General features: G+C 45.1%; 1 protein-coding gene across 1 annotated transcript in view; it reads left to right on the top strand.

The window, feature by feature from the left end:
• Window positions 1-27,496, top strand: part of Tacc1 (transforming acidic coiled-coil containing protein 1) — a 52,085-nt gene that overhangs the window by 18,364 nt on the left and 6,225 nt on the right. The window contains exons 3-12 of the mRNA XM_028768175.1: window positions 4,365-5,475; window positions 9,508-9,568; window positions 12,570-12,690; window positions 16,354-16,406; window positions 18,700-18,825; window positions 20,583-20,659; window positions 21,098-21,141; window positions 22,899-23,059; window positions 23,863-23,969; window positions 27,023-27,143. Of these exons, the coding sequence (XP_028624008.1) occupies window positions 4,365-5,475; window positions 9,508-9,568; window positions 12,570-12,690; window positions 16,354-16,406; window positions 18,700-18,825; window positions 20,583-20,659; window positions 21,098-21,141; window positions 22,899-23,059; window positions 23,863-23,969; window positions 27,023-27,143 (1,982 nt within the window). The remainder of the gene's footprint in view (window positions 1-4,364; window positions 5,476-9,507; window positions 9,569-12,569; window positions 12,691-16,353; window positions 16,407-18,699; window positions 18,826-20,582; window positions 20,660-21,097; window positions 21,142-22,898; window positions 23,060-23,862; window positions 23,970-27,022; window positions 27,144-27,496) is intronic.

Below are 27,496 nucleotides of genomic sequence, written 5' to 3'. Positions count from 1 at the left end.
AGTCCCTGTCCTGTAGCCACCGTGAATGTTAAGGTCAGTCAGAGCCAGCATGTATGCCTGAGGTACAGGAGGCTTGCTTTCTCAGGGTAATACTACGTATTTAGAAACAGAAGGAGAAGGGGTCATTTATCTCTTTGTAGCCAAAGGAGAGGAGGCAGCAGTGTGCTCAGGTGTGCAGATCGGAAAGGAGCCCACGGGAAACGGTTCTTCCTCCGCAAAGCTCAGATGTGAGTGCAAGGTTGTGGTGAGGGCTGTCCTGGAACCCTGGTGCACATGTGTGCCGTGTTCCAACTGCTTGCCCTTCTTCATTGGTATGCCGGTTTGTTTATTTGGGAAATGTGTGCTCGTTAGTGTAGGCATGTGCATTTGTGTGAGGGGACTGGCGGTTGACAGGGATCTTTTCTGGTTCACCTTATCTTTTGAGACAAGGCCTCCAACTGAACCCGAAGTTCATTGGTTCAGCCGAGGTGTCCAGCCAGTGAACTCAAGGAACCGCCAGGTCCCTCCCCTTCCCACTCAGTGCTGGGGCTGCAGAAGTTTATCCCCACCCTGGGTTTTGCCTGGGTGTGGTGATCTGAACTCAGGTCCTTGCACTTGTATGACAAGTTCGTGACCTGCTGAGCCCCCTCCCCAGCCCGTTATCTTTCCTCAGATGAGGTTATAAATTTGAGAGCGCCTAACAAAATAGGGTCTCTGTGTTTAATTTTGAGCATTTCTCCGAATTACAAAAATACTTAGTGAGGCCAATATGGTGGCTCACACAGGGAATTCCAGCATTGTGAGGTGGTAGCAGGAGAACTGCTCCAAGTTGGAGGCCATCCTTGGCTACAATCAGGAGAGATAGCTCGGTAATTGAGGTTTTTTTTCTGCTAACCCTGACAACTTGAGTTCAGTCCCTAAGACTGTGGAATGGGAACCCCACCTCTCCTAGATTGTGTTTTGACTACACATGCAGGCTGTAGTCTGCACACACGTGTACACACACAGTAATTAAAAACAAAAAACAGGCTCAGTGGGTAAAGGAGTTTGCTTTGTAAGCCTGGTAACCGGAGTCCGGTCCCTGGAACCCATTAAAAAGTAGAAGGAGAAAGTTTATCCCACAAAGTTGTCTTCAGATTTCCACAAGAGGTGTGTAGCACACATGCCCACACAGCATGTGCCCCATCCAGCAGGGCAGTGAGCAGGGTCTGAGGGATCACCTGAAAGAGAGAATGGGGGAAAACAGGCGAATGCAAAGAACCACGGCCTGTCTATAGGCTGATCAAACCGTTACTTCTACTTTTTCACACAGGGGTTATAAACACATAAAGGCAGGATGTGGGGAAAGGAATGACACAGGACCATAGGTGTTCTCAGGGGGAGAACAGATATCTTCCAGAACAGGGTATCAGCTGGGTGAAAAAGCAGGGAACAGGTCACTATGACTCTGTCTATGATTCACTTGTTTCTTATCTAAGCTGGTACTTTCCACCAAGGCTCCCTATCCACAAGGTCTATGACTACTAGTTCTTATCCAGACTGGTAAATTTCCACTAAGGCTGCCTGTTTACAAGATCTTACAGCTATCTGTTCTAGGGTCAGTGTTTTCCCACAGAGATTAAGACTTTGTGTTAGCAGGTGTGTATGACTGACTCAGGCCTATTGCTGATTTTAGGCCTTCAGTGTAAGCAAGGCTGGTCCTGACAAGCATGCACACGCGTACATACACAATTACATAGCACAGTTTTTACATACATAATACATACATACATACATACATACATACAGTTTTTAAATTAAGGAAAACAAATTTATGAGATGATAATCTGCTTTTTTTAAAGGTTTCAAGAAGGCTTTGTATAAACTTGTACTTTAACTGAGAATATGCTTATCATACGATTCATACTCTAGTTATCTCAGTCCTTAATTTTCCGGCATTCCATACCCCCCACCCCCCTCATTTAAGGAAGGAGAGCAGGGCTTCCATGACAGTCTTCATGTTGAGCAAGTGTCACAGCACCGAATGCTGCAGAGCGGGGGATTTGCAGTCCTTTGGCTTGGAGGAGTTTTGTTTTCGGCGCCATGGCAGGATTGGCAAGCGCTTGGTTTTGGATTTCCTCTGTGCTTGCTTTGAATTTATTTCTCTGATCCGAGCTCCCCAAGCCCCTGGCAGAACCACGCTCATCAGAACCATGCTCATGGCTCACACTGGCTCTGGGGAAGGAGCCTTCTGCACTCCACAAGGGACGTAGGGTGTCTGAATGAGAGGAAAGGCCGGTGAGGTCGATGAGCTGTGCCTTCAGAGGAGAAATAAGGCTGAATCTCTGGCTAACTCTGGTCCGAGATAGGGTGCCGGTTGTTTCCTCCATTCGTGACAGTGATGAGATGCTTGCCTTAAGCTTCTGTTCTGGGGCAGAGGTCGGCAGCTGTGCTGGACAGCTGCTGTTGGGACACTTGCCAACTGGTGGTATAAGTAGGTATAAAACTTCACTCAATACTCCTTTTTAAGTTGAGAGGGTAATTTGTTTTTTTTTTTTTTTTTCTCCCCGAGACAGGGTTTTTCTGTGTAGCCTTGGCTGTCTTAGAACTCACTCTGTAAGCCGGGCGGTGGTGGCGCACGCCTTTAATCCCAGCACTTGGGAGGCAGAGGCAGGCGGATTTCTGAGTTCGAGGCCAGCCTGGTCTACAGAGTGAGTTCCAGGACAGCCAGGGCTATACAGAGAAACCTTGTCTCGAAAAACCAAAAAAAAAAAAAAAGAACTCACTCTGTAGACCATGCTGGCCTTAAAGGTGTGCGCCACCATGCCCGGAGGGTAATTTTTTTTAATGTTTATGTGTTTGTTTATAACTCATACATGTCTCAAGCTGCTTTACTTGAAAATGAATACTTTTAGTACTTAGGACGTTTTGCTGGTGCCGACGTGTGATATTGAAGTGGGGCCCACAGTGTCTTGATAAAGGAATGGGCAAGATTATGGACTTGGCACTGCCCTGAGCGGGCCAAGAAATCACCAGGGAGGATAGTTCTTGACCGGATTCCTTTAGCTCTCTGCAGGCTGGGGGTGGAAGCTGCGTGGGAAGTCTTTGTGTCACTCTTTCCCTTTCCCCGTGGCAGGACCACAGAGTTTATGATACAGCTTCTGTGTGACATCCAGACATCGCTTAGCGTTTTCAGCTCCTAACCTGTACGACTGCTAGTCTGCACGTGGGTAACAATAGAAGACAGCATGTAGGGGTCAGGTTATCTCACACCAAGCTCTCTGGTCCAGTTCCATGTAGCTCCACACCCTCACGTGTGGGATGAGCAAGGCCAGCAGGAGTGAGGAGATGGAAGCCATAAGCTGCAAAGTCAGGTGACTTCTGAGAGGGATTGATAGTGAAGGCGGTTGGGTAACGAAGGAAAAGAACTCCGGAAGTCACAGACTGAAGGGGAGAGGGCCGCTCAGCTCCTGGCTCCTTTCCTGTCTGCCTAAACCACAGCTTTCTCCTAAACCACAGGGTTATAAAGGAACTCGGAGGACTGGGGTGTTAGGGCCAGGCCTCCAGGGAAAGGGTAAGAGCAAAGGTCTGGGAATGGCAGACCGCACAGATCTACAATGTCATGACTGAAAAACAACAACAAAAATAAACCCACTTTGTTTCCTTTCTCCGGCTTCTTTTCTTCACTCCTCACGCTGGAGAGTGAACCCAGGGCCTTATGAATTATAAATAAGTATTCTGTGGATGAACTGCACCCCTGACACCCCACACTTGTAAAACTATGATTACCAGGGGCTGGAGACACAGCTGAGCAGTTAAAAGCACTGGCTGCTGTTTCAGAGGACCTGGGTTCAGTTCCCAGCACCCACGTAGTAGCTCACAACCGTCTGTAACCCCAGTTCCAGGGGATCTGACAACCTCACACAGACATACGTGGAAGCATAGCGAGTTCCCATAAGACTAACACAAAACCCTCCTATCAGAGCTGGGGAAGGCAACCTGGTAGGACTTAGGGTCTCAAGAGCAGGGGGAAGGTGTGACCTTAACTTTCCCAACTTCAGTTCTGCTAATTGAAACATTTCTGACATCTGGCCTGGAAACCAGTTTGGTGTTTGTGAGTAGCCTTTCAGCTGAGCCACAGTGTGTGGATTCTACAGGGTGTGAGCATCAGACAGGCCACTCTGCAGCAGGGCATTCATTTCCTTTACATTTGCTCAGTACCACGGTACTAGACTAGCACGGACAGATCACATTAGTGTGTGGAGCTCTTTAGGCTGTCATGGGCGAGCTAAGAGGAGAAGAAAGATGTGTCTGCTTGTTGTGCTAAAGTCACACACTGCAGACTCTCTACCAAAGGGGGAAAGAATTCTTTAATAGAGTTTTCTTTCTTCTTCTTTTTTTTTTAGACTCTCGAGAAGCCGATGAACAGTTGGTAGCAGAAGTAATTGAAAAATGTTCACCTGATGCATGCTCTAGATCTTCAGAAAATGAAGTGCCACAGGCGACGACCGATTCTCACTCCGTCAAGGATGTCAAAGGGAAGGCGGAACATGATGTTAGCAAGATCTCAGTAGTGAGGCCATTTTCAATAGAAACCAGGAATTGCACAGATGACCCTGCGGCTGTTGGAACAACAGGAGCCCATGGCTGTGTCCCTGTGCTCCCAGGAAAGGCCTTCCCTTCCACCACTCTGGAAGCCACACAGGACAAGCCAATGGTGGACGGAGGCATGGGGGTTACATTGGAGGCTTTTACAGAAGCCAGTCTGAAGACTGGAGGCCCCTGTCCAGAGCCGGTGGCCAGCAGAAGCAGGCTAAGAAAGCCCAAACCTGTCTCCTTGAGGAAGAAGACAGCCTCTGAACTGGAAGTGTTGATGGAAGGTTCACCTCTCTCTAAGGCTTCCTCCCCGTGGATTCCTGATGAATTGGATCAGAATGCGAATCCTAGTGTGCTGAGAGGCTCGAGGGCCCAGAGATCTCCCCTTAACCCTAAAGAAGCAGCTGGCGCTCTCAGTAACGGCACCAGTGACTTGGGAGTTGAGCTGCAGTGGGGGTCCGGGGACTCACCTCCCAAACTTGAGGACGATTTTACAGAAGACGGGGAGAATGTCGAGACCAGGAGTGCCCTTCTGAAGCAACCTGGCAGGAAACCCAGTTACAAACTGGCACCCAATATACGAAAAGATGGCGTCAGTAAGCCTACAGTAGGTGTTGAGCAGGCTGCAGACCCAACAGTTCAAGATGCCTCTCTCGCCCAAACGTCTCCTAAGCTAGATCTGAGCAAACGGGGTCATCCTAACTTTAGTTCCTTCGGGAGCTGCCCCGTTCTGCAGAATGCCCCGCCCCTCTCCTCCAAAGGCTCCCACCACTGTGACCCAGATAACGTTAACGTTGACGAATCCGTGGATCGCTTTGAGCCAGCCACAGCTTTGACAAGTAGCAGCTTCTGTTCTGCCACTGGTAATCATGTTAATGAAATCTTAGACTCACCCAAGAAGGCAAAGTCGCGTTTAATAACGTACGTGAGTGGCGGCGGGTGCTGGGTGTGTGCTCTGGATTGTTCTCTGGGAGTTTGGCAGCTACTTTTGGTCTCTGTGAATTACACTCATCCATGTCTGAGATACAGCGGGGCATTTTACGCTGTAGCCTCTACTCCTCTGCCTAGTTCTTCCATCCATTTGGAAGCATCAGAGATCAGTTGATTTCTGCCTTATTTCTGAAACCTTGACTTATTCAGGTCATCTCCCCCTCCCTTAGGTACTTTTTTTTTTTTTTAAAGTTTAAAATAAAGATTTGAGGTTTTCAGAAATCCTTATCGTGAATCACATTGTGCTGGCTACCATCTTTACGTTCCAAAATTACCTGTCTAAGGTCAGTGATGTTGGAAATGACCTAGAGTACTCTTGTAGAACAGAAAGTTGTGATTTGTGTTGGTGGTGGTGATGCAAATTCCTGCTGCTTCCTTGTGTGTTCTAGTTCCCTGGCAGATTTCTGTGATGAGAATTTGGAGTTTCTAAACGGCCAGTTAAATCCTGATAAACTGGTCGTGTGTTCCTTCTAACCCCAGCTTCTCCTGGAAAACCTGAACGAACTTTTGTTTCAGTTTAGGAGTTCCCAGAGTAATCCCTCCAGCCATATCCCATGCAAGATTTTAAACCGTGACCTAAGATTAAATTATCAGGAATCTCAAGATGAATACAAAATAGTATACCTGTTATAACCCTGTGACATCTTATAAAAAATTGGATACACAGCGGTCAGTGCCACATAGGTTAAAATGCTGAAAGGAAGTGTATCTGTGCTTCTTGGTAGATTGGCTAGAGAAATCTGGGTGTTTTGCCTACCTGCCTGCCTATGTACCACTTTCATGCCTGGTACCTACAGAAGGCAGAAGGGGTCATCAGATCCCCTGGGAATGGGAATTACAGACTGTTATAAATCTCCACGTGGAACCAAACCAGGTTCCTCTGGAAAAGCAGTCAGTGCTCTGAACTTCCAAGCTGTTTCCCAGCCCCAGGAAATAGTCTTCAACATTACTATGTCTTAAAAACACGAGAAGGTGAAGTAGACTGGAAAGGAAATATCCAGGGGGTTAAAGAGTAGGAATAATTTCTTTTTTTTCTTTTTTTTTTTTTAAAGATAGATTTATTTATTTATTTAATGTATATGAGTACTCCATTGCTGTCTTCAGACACACCAGAAGAGGGCATCAGATCCCATTACAAATGGTTGTGAGCTACCATGTCATTGCTGGGAATTGAACTCAGGACCTCTGGAAGAGCAGTCAGTGCTCTTAACCGCTGAGCCATCTCTCCAGCCCAAAAACTAATTTCAAGACCAGTAAAGTCAAGCCATACAGGAATCAGTTCTCCAGAGTGTCACCAGAATGCTTAACATGACAGGAGCATTTCCAGCCTGCTCTTGGATTGTGGATGAGCAGTTGAACGGGCTCTGGAAATCACTACTGATTGTTTTGTGCAGTCCTCTCTTGACTCTTATGGGTCCATAGCTGAATCAGGACAGCACTCGGGGGACATCCTGGTCACGTCACTGCCCTGGTTCTTCACCTCTTAGAAGCCCGCCAAAGCAGAGGCTAAAGCTCTGAAGCTGGTGCTTCTCTGTCAGATTAGAGCTGGGCTCAGGAAGGAGAAACTGTATTTTATATTGACAAAAAATGCTCACTTTTGAGCCCCACCACCCTCATCTGGTGGCGTTTTTTCTACTGTCCCATTTTTTACGGGATAATTTCTTTATCTAATAGATCACACAACTGTAATTACATTGGGGGGGGGCGGTTTAGTTGATCAAACTTATCTTCTTGAAAGAAAAGAACCCCAGAGCACTCGTGCACTGGTGGGGTTTGGAGCATAGAACCCTTCCACTTTTGAAGCACAGCAGGGTTACTAGCCACCGTGGAGAGAGAGTTTTTTTGGAATAATAAAAAGGTGAATTGAAATAGAGACAATGCAATATGGAAAGGGTTCTGCAGACCGATTCATGACGTGAACTCCTTTTGAACTTGCTTTGAAGCAGTCTCACCCTGTAAAGTTCAGGGTGGGCTTTACCTTTTGATCCTCCTGCCTCAGCTAGCTCAGTGCTGACTCGCCTCTGTATGACCCGGTGCTTGACTCCCTGTAAGGTTCCAGGTGATGCCTGCCGGGTGTCTTCAGCTGTGTTTTTGTTGTTGCCTTTGACCTGGTCTCGGACCCTTGGCTGGGGTGCGCTCATTCGTAGAACAGAGTCCGTATGCGCTGTACCCTTACGCGCATGAGCGCTTGCTTTTCAATCTATAAATCTGGACATACACATGTCTCAGTGTTTGAATCAGCCTCTCCTTCGTTAAAGCTGAGCCCTTGTTACCAGTCATCGGCCAGCGCTAACATTCATGAATATCATTTTTTAATATTTTTAGTATTCTCTCTTTTTGGCATTTTGTCTGTTTGTTTTGAAGCAAGGTCTCACTAGTAGCCCTGGCTGGCCCAGAACTGGCTTGGTAGGCCAGCCTAGCCTCGGACTCCCAGAGCTCTGCCTGCAATGTGCCGAACTTAAAGGTGTGCGCCACCGAGACGCCTGGCTTGAATGTGATATCTTTAATTTGTATCTCACATGATATCAAGAACTGTGCAACTCTTTACATCTACTGGACAAAAGATAAATGTTCTAGTTTTCACAGGACTCTTTCCCATCTGTCTATCTCTTTCCCTGTCTCTGAATTTGTTGATGCATCAGGACCACTGAGCAAGTGAAATTTCTCTGTTTTCTGTTGTAAGTACTTGTGTTGAAGGTTCTGTGTCTGTCCCCCGGGACTGTTGGTCTCCCGCCTCGTCCCCAACTGTCCCCCCTGCATGCTGGCTTCTGTTTGACCTTCTGATAATTTTTTTGCATTTTATTTGCCACATCTTAGTCAGCTTAGCCTTGCAATAGTCTGTAACTAAAGGAGTGGAGATTGCTTTTTCCACCTCAGGTGCAAAAAGCGTGCGGCCCCGGCTTACTTAGCATGCGTCGTGTGGCACTTTGAACCAAAAGCTGCCTTGGTCCCAGTCATGTGGCAGTGATTTGATGGACCGCTTTGCTGCTTAATGTTGGGAATAATTAACATTTTTATTTTAATTATTTGTTTGGTAGGATGAGGCTGCTGTTTTAGAGCAGGTAATACATTTTACCAAGTAAACTTACGTTTGGCTATACTTAGAACATTAGGGAAGGAAGACCATGAATCAGTGACCTTGTACACCCTGCTAATTTATAGTCTCATCTTTGTTTTTCTTTTTCTGTAAAAGAAAAACAGATTGGAAATATTTTTTTTCTCTCTCTTTTGTTGGTCAGAATGGTGTGGGTTCCCCTGCCCCCTGAATATTTGAAGTTCGTTCAAAGTTCATTCAAACATAAGAGAATCTGTAATAGTCTTGTGATCACAAATTATGTACTAGTCTAAAAATCCCAGATGGCCAAGTTTTCTTCAGTTCTGGGCATTGTATACACGGTACTTTCCTTTTTCCTCTTTACTACTGAAGAATGGTAGCAACCTGTTTACTTTTTCCCTTTTCTTTGCTATCTCTCTTGGCCGTAGTTCCTCTCTGTAAGCATCCAGGTCTAGATTGCAGCTGTCTTTGGAGATTTCCGTGGTTTCTAGTGCAATAAAGAATTTTCAAAGAATCTGGTCCAGCGTGGTAATTTTTCTGGTGACCGTCAAAAACCAAGCGAGTAACCAAATGTCACTAGCTGCTGAGGCAGTTCTTAGAGGTACTCAGAGTCTCTGAAAAAAAAAAAAAATTTTTTTTTTTTTTTTGTTTGTACTGTGTAATTAAGCGCGTGGAGTTCCGAGTTCTGGTATCTGGCAATCCATAGAACCGAATGGGGCGGTCTTGCCAGGGAATGAGCCGGGCTGTGGGTCTCGAGGGTACGCTTTATCTCCACGGCTCTCCTGTGCAAGTGTATGATCATGTGATGCTGCGAGCTTTGGCTTCTCTGCCTGTGCTGTGCTCCACCTCATACCCAGAGAGTTGTCATCAGGATTCCAAACTGCCTTGTCTGTTCCTCTCATTTCTAGGAGTGGCTGCAAGGTGAAGAAATACGAAACCCAGTCTCTTGATTTGGATGCGTGCTGTCAGGTAAGTCTGTGCTGCTGGCCAGAACGGGTTTTGTACCATGGGGATGTCTGGGTCTCTGCCTTAAGGAACCTAGTTATTAGAGTCTCAGCGTCTTAAAGTTGTCCAGGAAGACCCTGAAAGAAAAGAAAACTTGGGGGCTGGAGAGATGGCTTCCTGGCTAAGAGCACAGGCTGCTCTTCCAGAGGTCACAGGTTCAATCCCCAGCACCTACATGGCAGCTCACAACTATCTGTAACTCCAGTTCCAGGGGATCAACATCCTCACACAGGCATACATACATGCAAAACTCCAGTGCACATACAATATAAATAAATCATTAAAATAGTACAAATAAATATATATTCATTCATTCTCTCTCCTCTCTCTCTCTCTCTCTCTCTCTCTCTCTCTCTCTCTCTCTCTGTCTCCTCTCTCTCTCTCTCTCTCTCTCTCTCTCTCTTCTCTCTCTCTCTCTCTCTCTCTCTCTCTCTCTCTCTCTCTCTCTCACACACACACACACACACACACACAATGACCTTTTCTTCAATTTGGGGGAAAATAGCTTTAGTGTAATGTATTGGCAGTGTGCAGAAATATTAGTATAGGTTCAGTGAAGGTAGTTGACTCTGATAACCGGATAGCTTTGTTTTATTTTTATTTTAAAGTTCAGGTAGTTTTCTGATTTGTTGCCTTCAACAAAGTGGAGGACCTGAAAATCAGCCCTAAGAGAGGCTGAGCATTGACCCGGGAAAGGGTTCAGCGAGTAGAGTGACATGCTCAGTACAGGACTGCCTGCTGCTTCTTCTTGTTTATAATCAGTGAGAGATCTTCTTACGGCTTCCATCGCTTCCTACTGGTTATAGCTAGAAAGATGGAATCCAGGAACTAAAATGACACTTCAAAGATAATTAAATCTTATCTCACCTTAGTGATTTATGATACACAGGTATGAGTACATGGAGTAATTACAAAACAAAACCCTAAAGACAGAGCATACAAGCCTGACTGTGATGCAGTCTTTTTATGCTTTTAGACTTTATTTCAGTGTAACCACAATTATAGAAACACACAGTACAGTTAAGTTTACTTTATCTTGTGCATTTTATGCCAACAGCTTGATAGGAGATGCTTTAAAAGGAAGCAGAGAGAATTTGCAGTTGGAATTCTTTTTGTGACTATTACAAGTACATGAAAAAAAAAAAGGAAACTTTCCTCAAATTTTGCCAAAGCAGGTAGCACAAACAATTATTTTCAGTTTTCTAAAACAAACGAAAAACCACAATAAAAACAGGTTTGGGCCACATGGCTTTAGTCTGAGCACCTCAGAGGCAGGGGCAGGCGGATATTGATGAGTTTGAGGTCTTACATCGTGAGTTCCAGGCCAGCTTGGTCTACATAGCTCCAGGCTAGCCAGGACTATATAGTAGACCCCATCTCAAAACAAAACCAAAAGCCTTATGTATTATATGGTAAAGCTTTAGAGATTAATTAGTTCAACGAAATCTACTTTTGTGCACGAAAACATTCAAAAGCATGGTAATCATACTTACTTATTTTGTGTTTGTGTGTGTAGAAGTCAGAGGACCACGTGGAGGAAGTAGATTCTCCCATTCCACCATGCGAGTTCTGGGAACTGAGCATCATCCTTGGTGGCAAACTGACCTGCTGAGTCAACCTTGCCATCCCTGATCTTAGATGATTCTTGTAAATCTTACAGTAGTTTAAGGATAACGTATGCATTAGTAGTTATAGCGAAAATCTGACAGAATAAAACTATAACCTTCAGAGACTTACAGTGAAAGCAGTTTTTTAAGCAGAGAAGATAAGAGACCTTAAGAAAAAAAGGCTTAAGGCTGGGCCTCTGTTGGTAAGCTGCTTGCTCTGCAGGCTTGAGGGCTTGAGTCCAGTCCCCAGCACTCATGAGGACAATCAGAGCAGCAGTGATAACTGTCACCCGGGGGCCCAGGAGGTGGAGGCAGGGGCCTTCCTGGGGTTTGCTGGTCAGCCAGCCTAGCTGGATGGGTGAGAGCCAGCTGATAATCTTCTTTTTTGTTTTTTGTTTTTTAAATATTTATTTTTTATTTTATGTATATGCGTGCACTGTTCCTCTCTTAAGACACACCATAAGAGAGCATCGGATCCCATTACAGATGGTTGTGAGCCACCATGTGGTTGCTGGGAATTGAACTCAGGACCTCTGGAAGAGCAGTCAGTGCTCTTAATCACTGAGCCATCTCTCCAGCCCGATAACTTCTTTTTAAACAACACTTTATCCATTCTTGACAGTTTCTACATGTACACTACATTTTGATGTTATTATCCACCCCCGCCCCATGGGATAAGTTCATGATAGAAGTGGACTGAGAAATACAGAGTCAAAGAAAGAAAATACTGTATATTCATGACTATTAAAGAACACGTTTGTGTAGTTTTAAAATGGGTCCTAGGTTATCATATCACTAGAATAACAAAGTTACCTTAAGCAAACTCAGTATTTAGAATAGAATGCCAGGGATTAATGAAAATCATTTATGGTTATTCCAGTATGGTCCCTGAAAGATAATTGGTCATTAACAAAAATAATGTATGTACATTTTAGATGTGACTAAGAACTTTACAACGAGGTAAGTGCACTTGAACTAAGGAGGAGGAATATATTTAAGGAAACTTGGAAACTCCTTATCTCAGACCTCTCGAAGTGTGTGCTTTCATATTTAGGTCAGAAAAGCTCAACTTTTAAAATTTCAGGCCCATACCACAGAAATGAAGTTCTAGAAACAACAGCATTTCCTGTCTGAAGGACTGAAGCTCTCTCCTAGTTTTGTACTTAGATCTGTGGCAAACCCTGAAATGCCCTCATACCATCACAGCCACGAGTCCCGTTCCAAAAGTGTGAGATCTGTGTGTAGCAAAGTGAGACCAAGAGAAAGCCACACATTTATCTTATATAAAGTTCTTTTTGTTTGAGTGTTCGTGTCTCTGCACTACTGGGATTTGAACCCAGGGCTCTTGTGTTTCCCAGGATGAAGGAGCCGTGATCTCAAAGATCTCAGACATTCCTAACAGGGACGGCCACGCTACTGATGAGGAGAAACTGGCATCCACATCGTGCAGTCAGAAGTCAGCTGTGGCTGAGGTGAAAGGTGAGCTGGGGAAGACCCGCAGTACTGTGAATGCTTGGTACTAGGAATAGTTGATGTTCCTGTCTCTACTGTCAGCCATGAGTTTTCATCTCAGGATCAGGTACAGAAGCACAGGCATGCTGAAAGGCCCAAGTCACCTGAGGGACAGTTAGCTAGTACACAGATCTGTACTTTCTTCACAGCAAGAGGTACAGAAGTGCTTACCACAGTCCTAGGCATGGAAACAAGGAGTCGTGTGGAAGGTGTCCGGGGGGATGCAGATAGAATCATCTATCCTTTTGTATTAGTCTGGTCAACCTTAACATATTGTGGCCTATAAATATGTCCTTCGTGTGGCCTTTTGGGATTGTGTGGCCTTCTGGGATCGTTATGCTCATTGATTAGCTTCCAGGCATTATAACATGGAGGTTGTAGTGCTTGGCTGTGCTACCCTAACTCTCAGTGTTCTGCCTGTCGCTTGCCCCCTGGCAGCCTGCTTTTCACCGTCCTTCAGAGGAAGCTACGTACGTTGATCAGGCCCCCTGATGAGAAACTGCCATGTTTGTCCAGTTTTTGCAAGGTTCAAAGCTGAGATCTGTGAGCCAAAGTGAGACCAAGAGAAAACTACAAAATTATCTTATGTGAAGTTCTCTTTGTTTGAGTGTATGCCACTCAAACTCAGGGCTCTTGTGTATGCCAGGCAAGCGTTCTGCCACCAAGCTATATACTCAACCATTGGTTTTATTGAGTTGGACTTGCTGTATAGCCCAGGGTGGCCTGTGGAGGGTTTGTAGGAATGTCTCATCATGACCTCATTAAAGTAAGTTTTACAAAGTACAAGAACCTTCTAAAGCAAAGGCCAAACTGAAAAGTATATGGTTTGGTCTTGACTATTTTTGTGTGTGTGGAGTAGGGGGCACATTAACTGAAACTTAATTATTTTTGATTTTTTTCACACTAACTAAAAGTAATGTATTAGTTTTGATTTTTTTTTTTTTTTGAGCTCAGGCTTGCCTAGAACACTCATGTACGTCAGACTGATCTCAGATGTACAGCAGTCCTCCAGCCCGTGCTTTCCAGGTACTGGGACCACCATGCCCAGTGTCTTAGCCACTTTACTTTTGCCATGACCAAAACACCACAACCAAGACAACTTATAAAAGAAAGCGTTTTCCTTTTATATTTGGAGGCTCATGGTTCTAGAGGGTTCGAGTCCATGACCGTCTTCATGTCATGGTGGGGAGCATGGCAGCAGGCATGAGCCTGGAAAAGTAGCTAAGAACTTATTTGACAATAACCACACACAGGCTGGAAGAGAGGGAACTAACCAGGAATGGCTGGATTTCTGAAACCTCAGTGAAAGTCAGAACCTAATGATATGCCTCCTCCAGCAAGGCCATGCCTCCTCCAGCAAGGCCACACCTCCCCAGCAAGGCCACACCTCCTAGGCCTTCCCAAACAGTCCCATCAGCTGGGAACCACATGTTTAAATATATGAGCCTCAGGAGCCATTCTCAGTGACCTTCCCCTTCCCCTCTGGCCCCCAAAGGCTTGTAGCCACATCATACTGCAGAAGTACACCTAGTTCAACTTCCAAAGTCCCTGTAGCCTTTCAGTCTCAAGACTGTTTTAAAAGTCCAAAGTGTCTTCTAAGACTCAAGGCAATCTCTTCATTGTAACTCGCCATGAAATCAAAAAACAGGTTACGTACTTCTAAACTGCAGTGCTCAGAGTATACATTGCCATTCCTAAAGGGGGGAAGACACGGTGAGGAAACAGCCAACTCCAATCTGTAGCTCTGTGTCCCGTGCCAGAGAGTTCTGATGGCTCTTCCCTTGCAACACACTTTTTTTTTTTTAAAGATTTATTTGTTTTATTTATATGAGTATACTGTAGTTGTCTTCGGACATACCAGAAGAGGGCATTACAAGTGGCTGTGAGCCACCATGTGGTTGCTGGGAATTGAACTCAGGACCTCTGGAGGAGCAGTGTTCTTAACCACTGAGCCATCTCTCCAGTCCCGTAACACACTTCAAAAAGTGGTTCCCCTCCCTGTCTGCAGCTCTCCCCTGCAGATGTCCCATGCTCCAGGTATCTGCAGCATATTGAGATCTCCAGCTCTATCCAGGCTTCACTTTCATTCACAGCTTCTCGTGGTGGCCTCTCAGGACCTCCATGGAGGGATTCCCCTGCCTCACAGCTGACCTCAATGGCTTTCCTTAACCCCTGAGGAAGATTACGCAACCCCTTTACTGCTGTATTCTTGACTCCAAAGCCAGAACCCTGTGGCATGCGTGGCCTCTAGACCATGAGTGGGCCAGAGTCCCACTGTCTTCCACCGTCCTCCAAACCCCCAACATGGTCAGGCCTGTTGAATCAGGAGCCCACACCCTCATATCAGCTTCTGTGTTAGGCTGCTGTGGTCAGCGACTGACCAGAACCCGTGAAATCCTTCACATGCTAGCCAAGAATCTGGCCCAGTGCTTTTTACTGTAGGGCTCTTACGTCACTCCAGAAGAAAGACCATCTTTAGGTCTCTTGTCACACGTGTGCTCTTAAACTTTGCTCCCTGGAAGTTTAGAACTGTGGGGTAGACAGAAAACAGTATTCAAGATTTGACTCTTTGTGAGTAACAGTTTAATTTGTGAGGCTTTATATTTAGAAACGTAGAACTCATGACCTGACCTGCCACTAATCCAGGAAAGCAGGTAGAAAGTCACTCCCTGCAGCCTCTTCCCTGTGCCCCACTTCCGTTTCCACTGTGTTCATTTTTTTTGTTTTGTTTTGTTTTGTTTTGTTTTTCGAGACAGGGTTTCTCTGTATAGCCCGGGCTGTCCTGGAATTCATTCTGTAGACCAGGCTGGCCTCAAACTCAGAAATCCGCTTGCCTCTGCCTCTGCCTCCCAAGTGCTGGGATTAAAGGCGTGTGCCACCACCGCCCAGCTTGTGTTCATTTCTGTACTGTATCTGATGCCTGAGACAGACAGCTTGCGAAGAGGAAGGGGTTACATCATTCTGTGGTTTAAAGTAAAACAGATTTAAACAAATCATTGTGACACTCCGGTAGTGTTTTAAGTAAATATTGACTAGAATAGTGTTTAAATATTGCAACAAGGAGATGTTCAGCTTTATTTTTTTAATGTGCTTTTTAAATTTTTTTCTTCATTGATAGAGTGTCGTCTCCAGCTGTGTCAACCCCCTCCCTCATCCCCCACCAAGGAAACCAGATAGAAAGGTGTGAAGGCAAAAAGAACTTTGTTTCAGGCTTGAGTTTCAGGCTTATTTTATTTGCTACATTTGTTATAGTGTGAGGGTGTCCTCCTGAGGCAGAATGTAAGTGTTCTCAGACTTAGCAGGAGGATTGGTTTCTGCTTTCTGAAATCGGCCAGGTTGGGTAACAGCTCACATGCTAAACTTCCAGCGGACACAAGGGGGCAGACTGGCCATTCCTTCTGCCTGTGGGTGGACAGCTCATGGCCAGCCAGCGCTTTGCAAGTTTGCCTTCTTGTGGACTTTTAACAGCAAACAAGAGTTCAAGAAAGAGAATGCCAGGACACCTCCTAGATATCTTGAGGTTCTGTGTTCGGGTGTTCTGGCCCTGTGCTGGAGTTGCCTAGTCTTCACCAAGAGTGAAGGGACCCACTGTTTGGGATAAGTATAAAAAACTGACTTTGTGTGTTTCAGGCATAGAAAAGGAGACATGCCAGAAGATGGAGAAAGAGGAGCTGGCCATGCATGTAAGTTTCCAAACATGGAGTATTGGGGTAGCCTGGGTTTCTTTCAGTGTTTGGGAACCCATGGTCATTTGATAAATAAATTCTGGTTAATATTAGATGATGAGGAGAAGAAGACATATATGGCTGCCTAGATAGCTCTGCAGGCAAAGCACCAGCTGCCCAAACCTGACCACCACAGAGTTCAACCCCAAAAACAAACATAAAGGTGGAAGGAGACGATGAACTCCACATAGTTGTCTTCTGACTTCTGTAGCATGCCATGGTACATATGCCCACTCACACACGCATATATGTTATATACAGTTTCTTCATCCACAGAACCTACTGTTTTGTGTCTGATGTTCTTTAAAACAACCACTAGCCCCATGTGGGTACTAACAACTTGAACTGTTACTCTTTTTTTGTTGTGTTTTGTTTGTTTGTTTGGTTTTGGTTTTGGTTTTTCGAGACAGGGTTTCTCTGTGTAGCCATGGCTGTCCTGGAACTCACTCTGTAGACCAGACTGGCCTCAAACTCTGAAATCCGCCTGCCTCTGCCTCCCAAGTGCTAGGATTAAAGGTGTGTGCCACCACTACCCGGCCAGAACTGTTACTCTTAATTGAGATAGATACCTTGTATAATGTGAAATATAACCAGCCTTTGAGGACTTGGTACACAAGAAAGGAATATTTGGTAAATGTTCCAGTAGCTTCTTATATTGACTTCTAATAAAATAATGTTTTTGGATACATTGAGTTAACTGTGCTATTAAAATCAAAGCTGGAACAGTAGTTCACATCTCGTAATCCAGTACTTGGGAACCTGAAGTGGGCCCCAAATTCAAGACCGTCCAGAATTTTAGAGAAAGTTTTTTAGTTGCTTTTCCATCACTGTGATTAAACATCACAAATAGGGTAACCTGTAGGGAAAGGGGCTCATTTCGGGCATACAGTCCCAGAGTTTGGAATAGTGGAACAGAGGTTGTAGGGTACTGTCCATGAGTGTGGAGCAGAGTGCAGGTTGCAGGCAGCAGGTAGCTGGAGCTCACAGGCTGGAGACAGAGAGTTCACTGAGAATGCCAGGAGACTCTTGAAGTCTCAAGCCCTCCCCTAGTGACACACCACTTCCATTAAGGCTGAACCTTCCTAAAGAGCCATCTGTAATCCTTAGTTAAGTTTCAACATTGCTCACCTAATCTCCCTTGTCTGGAACCAGCTCCAGCTCAGGCCCTGACTCTCCCTTAATCTACGATGGTTCTTCAGCTTTTGTCTGCAGAGACCTCAACAATTTTTGTTGTTGTTGTTGTGTGTGTGTGGTTTTTGTTTTTTTGTTTTTTGTTTTTTTTTTACTTGAGACAGGGTTTCTCAGGGTAACCCTGGCTGTCCTGGAGTTCACTGTATAGACCAAGCTAGCTTTGAATTCAGAGATCCTTCTGTCTCTGCCTCTCAATCTTGGGGTTAAAGGCATGGACCACCATGCCTGGATGACCTCAATGGTTTTCAAGAGTGATGGCTAGTTATTATTGGTTTTTCTTTTTGTGTATATATATGTGTGCATGTGTATGTGTATGCTTGCATGTGTGTGGGTGCATATGCATGTGTATACATATGCTATGGAGGTCCAAAGTTGTTATGAAAGCTTTTCCTTTTTCCTTTTTTCTTTTTATCTTTGAGACAGGGTTGATCTGGGTAACCCTGGCTATCCTAGACCTTGCTCTATAGACCAGGCTGGCTGTAAACTCAAGAGATCCACTTGCCTCTGCTTTCTGAGTGCTGGGATTAAAGGCATGGATCACCACTGCCCACCAAAGATCAGATAGATTTGCCATGTCTGCCTAGTTAGGCACTGAAGTTAGTAATGCATATTAGAATCATTGCCAAAAATAGTTGAACAGGTCCACACAAGGCATCTAATGTGAATGGGAGGGTTATCAGCAGCTCACAACTTGAAATGTTCTTGAAAAATTATTTGCATGGGACACATCCCCAGAAAACACCAGAAAAATGAGGCATTGCAAGCATGCTTCCTTTATGTCTGGGATTCCTTTATGGAAGTACATTCTTCCTTTCCATAAAAAGAAAGCCTCCCTAAGGGACCTACTCCTCCAACATAAGCTCACCCCAGTAGTCATTAGAATCGTTTTCATTAGTAAGAACTGTAACTAGATTCCTTATTTAAAGCGTCCCTTTTCCTGTTTATTCTACATGCACATTTTTGAAGAGTCTGATCTTTTTTTGGTGAGGATGTTACTGAGAGCCATTTGGAGTTAAGTAGCTGGAGATTGACCATGTTACGTACAACCCCTGTCCCGCAGGGACTGCTGGAGTCCTCTTCAGAAAAGGCCCCCGTGTCTGTGGCCTGTGGGGGTGAGAGCCCCCTGGATGGGATCTGCCTCAGTGAAGCAGACAAGACAGCCGTGCTCACGTTGATCCGAGAAGAGGTAAAGTTGTTCTTCTTCTGTCTGCAGAAGGTACCGTCCCTGTTGACTTGCTTCGCCTCAGCCTGCAGGTCTCCATTCTCCGTGGCCTGTGTGGCTCACAGAAAGGGCTCCCCGTAGACTTCTACAGCGATGCTGGCATTCAGGGAGCTGACGTGCTGAGGTCACTTCTCTGCACTTCTCTGTCCCCTGCTTTTCCCACGTGTACTCATGCCTTAGAACTGTGGGCGTTTAGCAATGGGATTCCACATACCCTTTAAGAAGGTCAGCATCCCAGTTTCTGTTCTGTGGTCCTGAGGAGCCTCTGTTCCAAGTGCTGAAGATCCGTCATTGGATGGTGCCATCCTCAGATGGCGCTGTCCTCATCTGCCAATCTTCTGTGCTGTCTTTGGCATTTGGGTTTGGCATTTAAGATTCCATATTGTTTTAGGAAATAATTTTTTTTTTTTTTGCAGTACAATATAGGCTGAGAAGTGTTTCAGTTACAGGGCTTTCAAAGCTTTCTGAAATAATTTTACACCAGTGATTGGGGAATGCCAGGTAGTCCAGTGGTCAGCACTTGGGAGCTGTGTTCAGGAGACAGAGTTTTGTTGGTGAGAAGAATCACTGTGTCCTTCTTCCAAGAGTTAAGCTATGAGGTGATGTGTAATAGTCCCAAGGAAAGCTGTGTTTAGTCAGCTGAAGCACACAGGGCAGCCTCTGGTTGTTTCTTCTTCTTCTTCTTCTTCTTCTTCTTCTTCTTCTTCTTCTTCTCCTCCTCCTCCTCCTCCTCCTCCTCCTCCTCCTCCTTCTCCTCCTTCTCCTCCTTCTCCTCCTCCTCCTCCTCCTCCTTCTTCTTCTTCTTTTCCTCCTCCTCCTCTTCTTCCTCTTCCTCCTCTTCCTCCTCCTCTTCCTCCTCCTCCTCCTCCTCCTTCTTCTTCATTTATTTTTTGTGTATGTCTAGTGCCCATAGAAATCAGAGGGGAGCATTCAATCCCCGAAGCTGAAGTTAAGGCAGTTGTGAGCTGCTGTGTGGGTCCATTGCAAGAGCAGCCAGTGGCCTTAACCTCAGACCCATCCCTCCTAGCCCCATCTTTCTGTTCTTGAGATCCTTAATATAAGCACAGACATAGAAGATGTTCCAGTTAGGAAGGAGGGAGCACCTAGGGAGGATGGTGAGAGGAGAGGACTGGGTATCCCTTCCATCCCTGTGCAGGACAAGCAGAACTGAGACATGGAGTGGAGAATTCTCCTCTGCAGTCATCAAGAGGGTCTCAGATATGAAGCCGGCTTCCAGTCAGATTAGCTGGATCTGCATGTACTGGTGGTCACACAGTGGGGTACACCCTGAGCCCCTTTATTCTAATTCAGTTCTTATCAAGCGCTGAGAAATCACTATAGAAAAAGAGTATGCATCTGTATGTGGTGGTGAGTGTGAGCCCAGCACTTGGGTGACTGAGGCAGGAGGATCACAAGTTTAAAGCTGTCCTAGGATTTATTCTCACTCAGAATAAAGACAAAAATAGCGACAACAAAAAAAGGTGTTTTGAGTACCACTAGAATGGAGGGAACTGTGCTGTTCACCCTTACGTGGTGGTTATCACAGCAATCTGTGTCACTCTGAGTGTGCTCTCCCGGAACCGTATGAACATGATATACAAACGATGACATGCACTGTGTTCCTAAATGTTAATTGAATATCTTGTGCCAGACTGGGTCATGTATTATTTTTCAGTTTCCAGTAGATTGAAGAGGTAAAACAAAGCTTTATTGTAATCTAGATAATCACTAAAGAGATCGAAGCAAATGAATGGAAGAAGAAATATGAAGAGACCAGAGAAGAAGTCCTGGAGATGAGGTTAGACTGGCGCAGGGGTGGGGCTTGGGGATGAGGTTGGACTGGCACTGGGGTGGGGCTTGGGGATGAGGTTGGACTGGCTGATATCATCAAAAGTGTTTGGAGTTCAGGATGTAGCTCGGGCAGAGGACTGCGAACTTCACTTACCCAAGACTAGGGTTCTGTTTCTAGCACCAAAGACATAAGCCTTTTTCATTTCATTTCTTTTCTTCCTTTCTGTCTTGAGCTAAGAACATTTAACCTTCTTGAACTTTAGTAAACCTTATGTGTAGAGGAAAATCCAAAGAAGGGTGGCGGGGCGGAGATACTGGATTATGTACGTGTTATTATATGTTAATGAATTTCAGACAGCTTTTCTCTGGCTACCTTTGCTTTCTTCTGATAACAAAACAAGTTCTAGTATTATAACTATAATAAATTGCTTTTTTTTTTATTTAGGAAAATTGTGGCAGAATATGAGAAGACCATTGCCCAAATGATTGGTAAGGAGGAAGGTGGTTTTTTGTTTTGTTTGTTGTTGTTGTTATTTTTTGAGCATGAGCCATAGTGCCTATCTGAGTCTGCTCAGATTGCGGTAACAATAGACAAACACTTGTTTCTTACAGTTTTGGAATCTGTGGAGTCCAGAGCCAAGGTCCTGGTAGGTTCTGTGTCTGGAAGGGCCTGTTCTTTCTGGTGCCTTCCTGCTTATCACTACCCCATTCCTGGAGAAGATAGCTAGCTGTCTAGAGTCTTACTTCCCTCACTTGCTTTTAGAGATATTTGATTTATTTTAATTTACATGTATGTGTATACCTGCATGAGATTCTATGAACCAGGTGCCATGGATCCCACAAGAGGATATCAGATCATCTGGAACTGGACTCACATGTGGTTGTGAGCTGCCTAATGTGGAGCTGAACCTGGGTTCTCCACAAAAGCAATACATGCTCTTAACTGCTCAGTCATCTCTCCAGACCCTCTCTGGCTTTTTAAAAGTGACACGTCATAATTGTACACATTCTGGGGAGCAGTGGGGTACCTATTGTGGTAACTTGTAATGAATACAGTGGCCAGTGGTTAAGGTATTATAGCCAGCTTTTGCATTTCCTTAAACGTTTGTCATTTCAAGCCCCACTCTCAGGTGGCTGACACAAGGGGATCTCTGTGCATACAAGGCCAGTCTGGTCTACATAAGTTCCAGGCTAGCTAGGGCTACATAGAGAAGCCTGTCTTTAAATTTAAAAACAGAAGACATTTGTCATTTCTTTGGGAGCATTCAAGTGTTGTGTATTTTGAATCAGCTCATTTGGAACTAGGTCCCATATGTCTAGACAGAACATTATGTTAGTGGGAGTATGTGGCCAAGCAGAAAGCTGAGAGAAGCAGGAAGGGGCTAGGCCAAGATAGTACCCTTCAAAGACATGCTCCAGGGTAGCCTGGAACTCTGTATAGCCCAGGCTAGCCTTGAATTCAGTGTTCTTAGCTTAGCATCCCAAGTACTGGCACTTAGTGAGTCCATTGTGTGATGTAGTGTGGCCAAGCCAGCTCAGTCAGTCTACAGGTTCTCAGGGGGTGAGTGGTGGGTGGGAGGGATGGGGGAGTGGGGATGAGGGAATCAAGGATTAAAAAGAAAAAGACAAATAGACAGCACTGTAGTGTGACCCCCGTCAGTTCTAAGGCTGAAGTGGGTTTATTTTTTCCCAGTCTGTTTTATACCATTTTAATTACATGCAAGTAGTAAAGTCAGTTCTAGGTTAAGGAACAAGCAAGACAATAAACACAAATAGTCAAGGAACAAGCAAGGCAATCACTGTTTCTAGGGGCTTATCAGGATGACCAAGATATCTGAGCCCACTTTCCTGTCCTGGCCCAATGTCAAATTCTTGCCAAGTTTCTGGAAGTGGCCCCTGAAGCTCTCCACAGGAGTGTGTTAACCTCATTTCGAGCTCTGATTTCCTTCCATCAGACCCAGTAACTTTACAGAGAAACAGTAACCAGATCGCCTGTGTTGAATGTAAGGCTCCCATGCCCTTCTTCCTGGGTATCTGCTCCAGTCTCTCTGAGAGGCCACCTGGAGAACACCAGCTGTTGTCCCCACCTTTCCACACCCTGCTTGCTTGTCACTGTGTATCCTCCCACTAGGATGTATGTTCTCGAGAGTGGGGACACCTCAGCCGTGCCCCCTTTCCCAAGAGTGCTGTTTGGCACACCTGAGTGAGTCTGTGTTATCCTTGTTCCCTTTGTCTTTTGATTCCAGAAGACGAGCAGAGGACAAACATGACCTCTCAGAAGAGTTTCCAGCAGCTGACTATGGAGAAGGAGCAGGCTCTGGCTGACCTGAACTCCGTGGAGAGGTCTCTTTCTGATCTCTTCAGGAGATATGAAAACCTGAAAGGCGTGCTAGAAGGGTTCAAGAAGGTAGGTGTCCTTTCTGTCAGAGTCCCCTGGGTGGCAGTACAGCTTCCTGCCACATGTAAGCAGCGGGTGGCCTTTTCTGTGGGGCTCAGCATTGTTGGGTTTGTTCTTTGGATTGTTCACCTTTCGGTATTAGTGAAAGCAGAAGAAGAAATTCTAAGCCATGCACTACAGAAATGAGGTGGGGTGGGGTTATTCAGTTGTGTACTGTCAGTCAAAAGTGTTTCAGAATTTTTTTTCCTGTCAGGCGTTACACAAGGGCCTTCAGGGCTCTGTACATGACAGGCTGTACGACTGATTGCTGGGGCTTGTAGGCCTAACATTCAGGAAACTGAGGCAGAAGGCAGAAGGATTGCAAAGCCAAGGCCAGTCTGGGCTGCATAATAAGCAAACCAAAGAAGATGGTCAATGAGTGGGTGGGTGGGTGGGTGGATACATACATACATACATACATACATACATACATACATACATGGGATGAATGATAGATGGATGGGCCTGGCCAATCACCTAATACAGGACTAAGAGAGAAGCTGTATTAGGAACTTGAAGGCCACGGTATTGATACAAATTAGTACATGGAGAACCTATATAGGCTTTCTTTCGTGGGGGTTGTAGAAGCTGTTGAAATTGCCATGGATTAGGAATTAAATGCATCCCAATGGAGCAGACTTACTCTTAAAAAAAAAAAAAGTAAAACAAAAAACAGAAAGAAAAAAAAATTAGTGAAAAAAAGCCAACCTTGTGCTACACTGTGCAGGAGAAACAGACATGCATGTTTGTTTTGAATTTTCACATTGGCACAGAATGAAGAGGCCTTGAAAAAGTGTGCTCAGGATTACTTAGCCAGAGTTAAGCAGGAAGAACAGCGATACCAGGCCCTGAAGGTTCATGCAGAGGAAAAGCTGGACAGGTCAGTGTGTTTTGCTTGGTCACTGTTGCGGGTGGAGGCAGACACTTTGATCTACAGAGTTCCATCCTTACACCTTTTGCCTCTGTCTTCTTGGTGACAACCTCAAGGGTTTTGTGGATGTGTGATTTTATTCCTCTGCATGGATAAACCATTACAGAGTATAAAAAACTGTGTATTCCTGCACACAGCATCCTATCTGTTCCCTCCCCTCCTGACCACTCTGCTCATCCATGTTGGTATTCTGTGTCTTTCTTCAGACATACATGCTAACGCCCTTCGTTTATCTTTCCATGTCTGAGAGGACTCTCTCCCTGGCCTGTCTTTTTTGGAAGGGATCCACTTCTGCTGGACATTGTGGTTACTAAACTTGTCCTGGTGCAGAAGTGCTTTAGGGAGTAGAGGTGTAGGCTGCCCTTTTGTATGCCTTTTGTGTCTTCATGAGGAAAGACAAGGAATTGGAATTGGGGAGCAAACATGGGAGTTACAATAGTTAGACATACCTCAGTTTATCCCTCCCTAGTATATGAGAGTGGCTGTTTTCCCTAAAGTTCTGCCAGCAGCTCAGCTTGTAGGTCATGGTCGATAGGTGGAAGTGGAGCCTTCTGTGGGGCTTGGCAACATAGCATTACTTTTATTCACAGTAGTTTTGCTTTACGTTATCTTAGTAAAAATTAAATGTGTTTCAGCAGTCATCTGTTTAAACACCTACTTTACCATGATTGGCTCTTGTTTGCCCTTCCTGTTATAACTTAGTGTGTCATATATTAGGGGCACCGGCTTTCACTGTGAAATGTAATTCATTTTTCATTTTTCCAACTTAATATTTATGTGTGTGTGTGTGTGTGTATGTGCTGACCCTGTTTATGAACGAGAGAGAGAGAATGTTTTGTTTTTAATGTCGTGGGATTGAACCCAGACTTGGCACATACTAGGCAAAGAGCTCTACCATAGAGCTTTATTCTCAGCTTTGCAGTATATTGTGATGTGCAGAAATATGTTTTGTTTCAGGTTCTTTGAGTCAGGGTCTTCCCGTATACTTCAGGCCGACCTTGAGCTTGCCTTCTGAGTACTAATCTTTTTTTTTGGTTTTTCGAGACAGGGTTTCTCTGTGTAGCCCTGGCTGTCCTGGAACTCACTCTGTTCCGCCTGCCTCTGCCTCCCAAGTGCTGGGATCAAAGGCATGCGCCACCACCGCCCAGCTCTGAGTACTAATCTTAATGGCATGTGACACCATATATTTAAATGTATCAAGAGTCACTTTGTTTGCAGCTTCTGGTTTCCCTTTCAAAGTGTTCCAGGGAGAGAGAATTTTCTTCCCATTTCCCCTTCTAACACTCTTAGGACTTTTCAGTCCTAAAGTCCAGTAATACATTTTAGAATTCACCCCAGGGAATAGTGCATTTTTTTTTTTTACAAGATATTTTAAAAGATGATAGCTCGCTGTGAACTCCTGCTTCTGCTGGGACCAAGAGACAAGTGCTGCCACAGTCAGCTTCCACCCTAGTTTCTAACTAAAAAGTAATACAGTTGGTGCATTCGGTGGTCCATGTTTCTAGCTTCAAAAATGTCTCTCCTCTACACTCTCTTATGACCTCATTAAGGATTGCGTCGTTGTGTGTCCTTGTGTTATCTTTGTGCTTTTACAAGCTACCCCAAATGGTATCTTTCTGTTGTTGTTGCTTTGAGATATACATGAAAATAGCCTACAAATTTCCCCTGTCATGTCGTGATGTGTTAGAACCATTTTCCACAGCTCGGTCTAATTCGCTTATTAGACAGAGGCATCTTTTTAGAAAATGCTTCATTTATTTTTATTTCATGCATGTATTTTGTGTGCATCACCTGCATGCCTGATGCCCACGGAGGCACCTAGAGTGTGAGCCACCATGTAGAGCCTGGGTCCTTTGCCCGAGCAGCCAGTGCTCTTAAAACACTGAGCCAACTCTGGCCGATATAGCGTTTCTTTACTGATGAGCATTTAGATTGGCTCAAACTCTCCGTGTTGAAAACAGCCACATTAGCAGGTTATTTTTGTGAAGAGTTAGCCAAAGATGGAATTGCTGGTTCATAAGGTGTGTATAGTTTGGGTTTTCTTTGTTCCCATGCCATGCCTCCCATCCTTCTTATTGCGTGTCGTTCTGTCATTCTTTTCGTTCTTAGGACAATACAATACTGTACTTTTGTCCACCCACTCAGCAGGCACAAGATCTTGGCTTCAGTCATCTCCCCACCCAACATTTAGGGGCCCCGGCTATCACACAAAGGGCTTATCACTTTAATGTTTACGTCTCGTTGCTGGTGAGGCTGTAGCATCTTTATCGATTTTAGCCGGATGTTTGTTAAGTGACCTGTTTCCTCTCGAATCTCATTGATAAAGGTACTTTCTGAGGGCTGTAACTCACAGACACCCGTATCCTACTGTGCATTTAGGGCAACAGTTGACAGTGGGAAAGCCTGCAACTATTCCACGTGAGAGACTGTGTCAGTCTCATACAAAGGTTAGACTGCCCCCCGGGTGCTTTGCTGTAGAGTGGCCTTCATGCACCATTTACGTGGAAAAAGAGGTCTGTTGAACAACTCCTTTAAAAACTAGGATTGTTATGAAATTACCTAATTTCATTTTCCTCACGAAACAAAGCTTGAAGGATATTGATTCTGCCACCAGGATGTCCCATGGATATGTGCTTAGTCGTTTCATATAAATTAGATCACTGATTCCTGGCTTTCCTCTGATCATGCAGTCAGTTATTTTGAGTTTGTGTAGAATTTATTTATTTATTTATTTATTTATTTTATATATATATAAGAATGTTCTGCCTGCAGGCCAGAAGAGGGCATCAGATCCCATTATAGATGGCTGTGAGCCACCGTGTGGTTGCTCAGGACCTCTGGAAGAGTAGCCAGTGTTCTTAACCACTGAGCTATCTCTCCAGCCCCAAGTCTGTGTTATGTGGAAATCAGTAATTGGCATTCTGTCTTCCTGTCTCTTTGTCTGTCCCTGATCACTAACCCGTGTCCTTCTTATCTCCTCCCCAAACAAACCCAAATCACAGAGCCAATGAGGAAATTGCTCAGGTTCGCTCCAAGGCGAAGGCTGAGAGCGCCGCTCTCCACGCCGGACTCCGGAAAGAGCAGATGAAGGTGGAGTCCCTGGAGAGGGCCCTCCAGCAGAAGGTATGGAAGGGTCTGTCACGGAGGGGCTCCTGTCGCTGATGCAGGGACATCCGGCTGTCCTCCTCTGCTCTGGCTTCTGTCAGTCCTTAGTAGACTTAGCTTTTCACGGACCTGGAGGAAGGAATGTGGCTTTGCTCGTTTCACTCAGACACTGCAGGCCGGCTCCCTTATGAAGTGATTCTGGGGACACACATTACATTATTAACCAAGGGAGTCCTCAGCCGCTGCTAGGCTTCAGAAGGCAAACGGTGTGTTTTTAACGAGGAGTCCAGGGGCTTGGACACTTGGTCTGGGGCCCACAGCTGTGTTTCATTCTCGATGTGAGTTTTTGCGCAGTAAGTGAAGGATCGTTG

This window comes from Grammomys surdaster, unplaced genomic scaffold, assembly GCF_004785775.1.
Source record: "Grammomys surdaster isolate TR1022 unplaced genomic scaffold, NIH_TR_1.0 185, whole genome shotgun sequence".
Classification (NCBI taxonomy): Eukaryota; Metazoa; Chordata; class Mammalia; order Rodentia; family Muridae; genus Grammomys; species Grammomys surdaster.
Note: the sequence above shows the minus strand (reverse complement) of the source record. Positions and strands in the feature narration are given on the sequence as shown.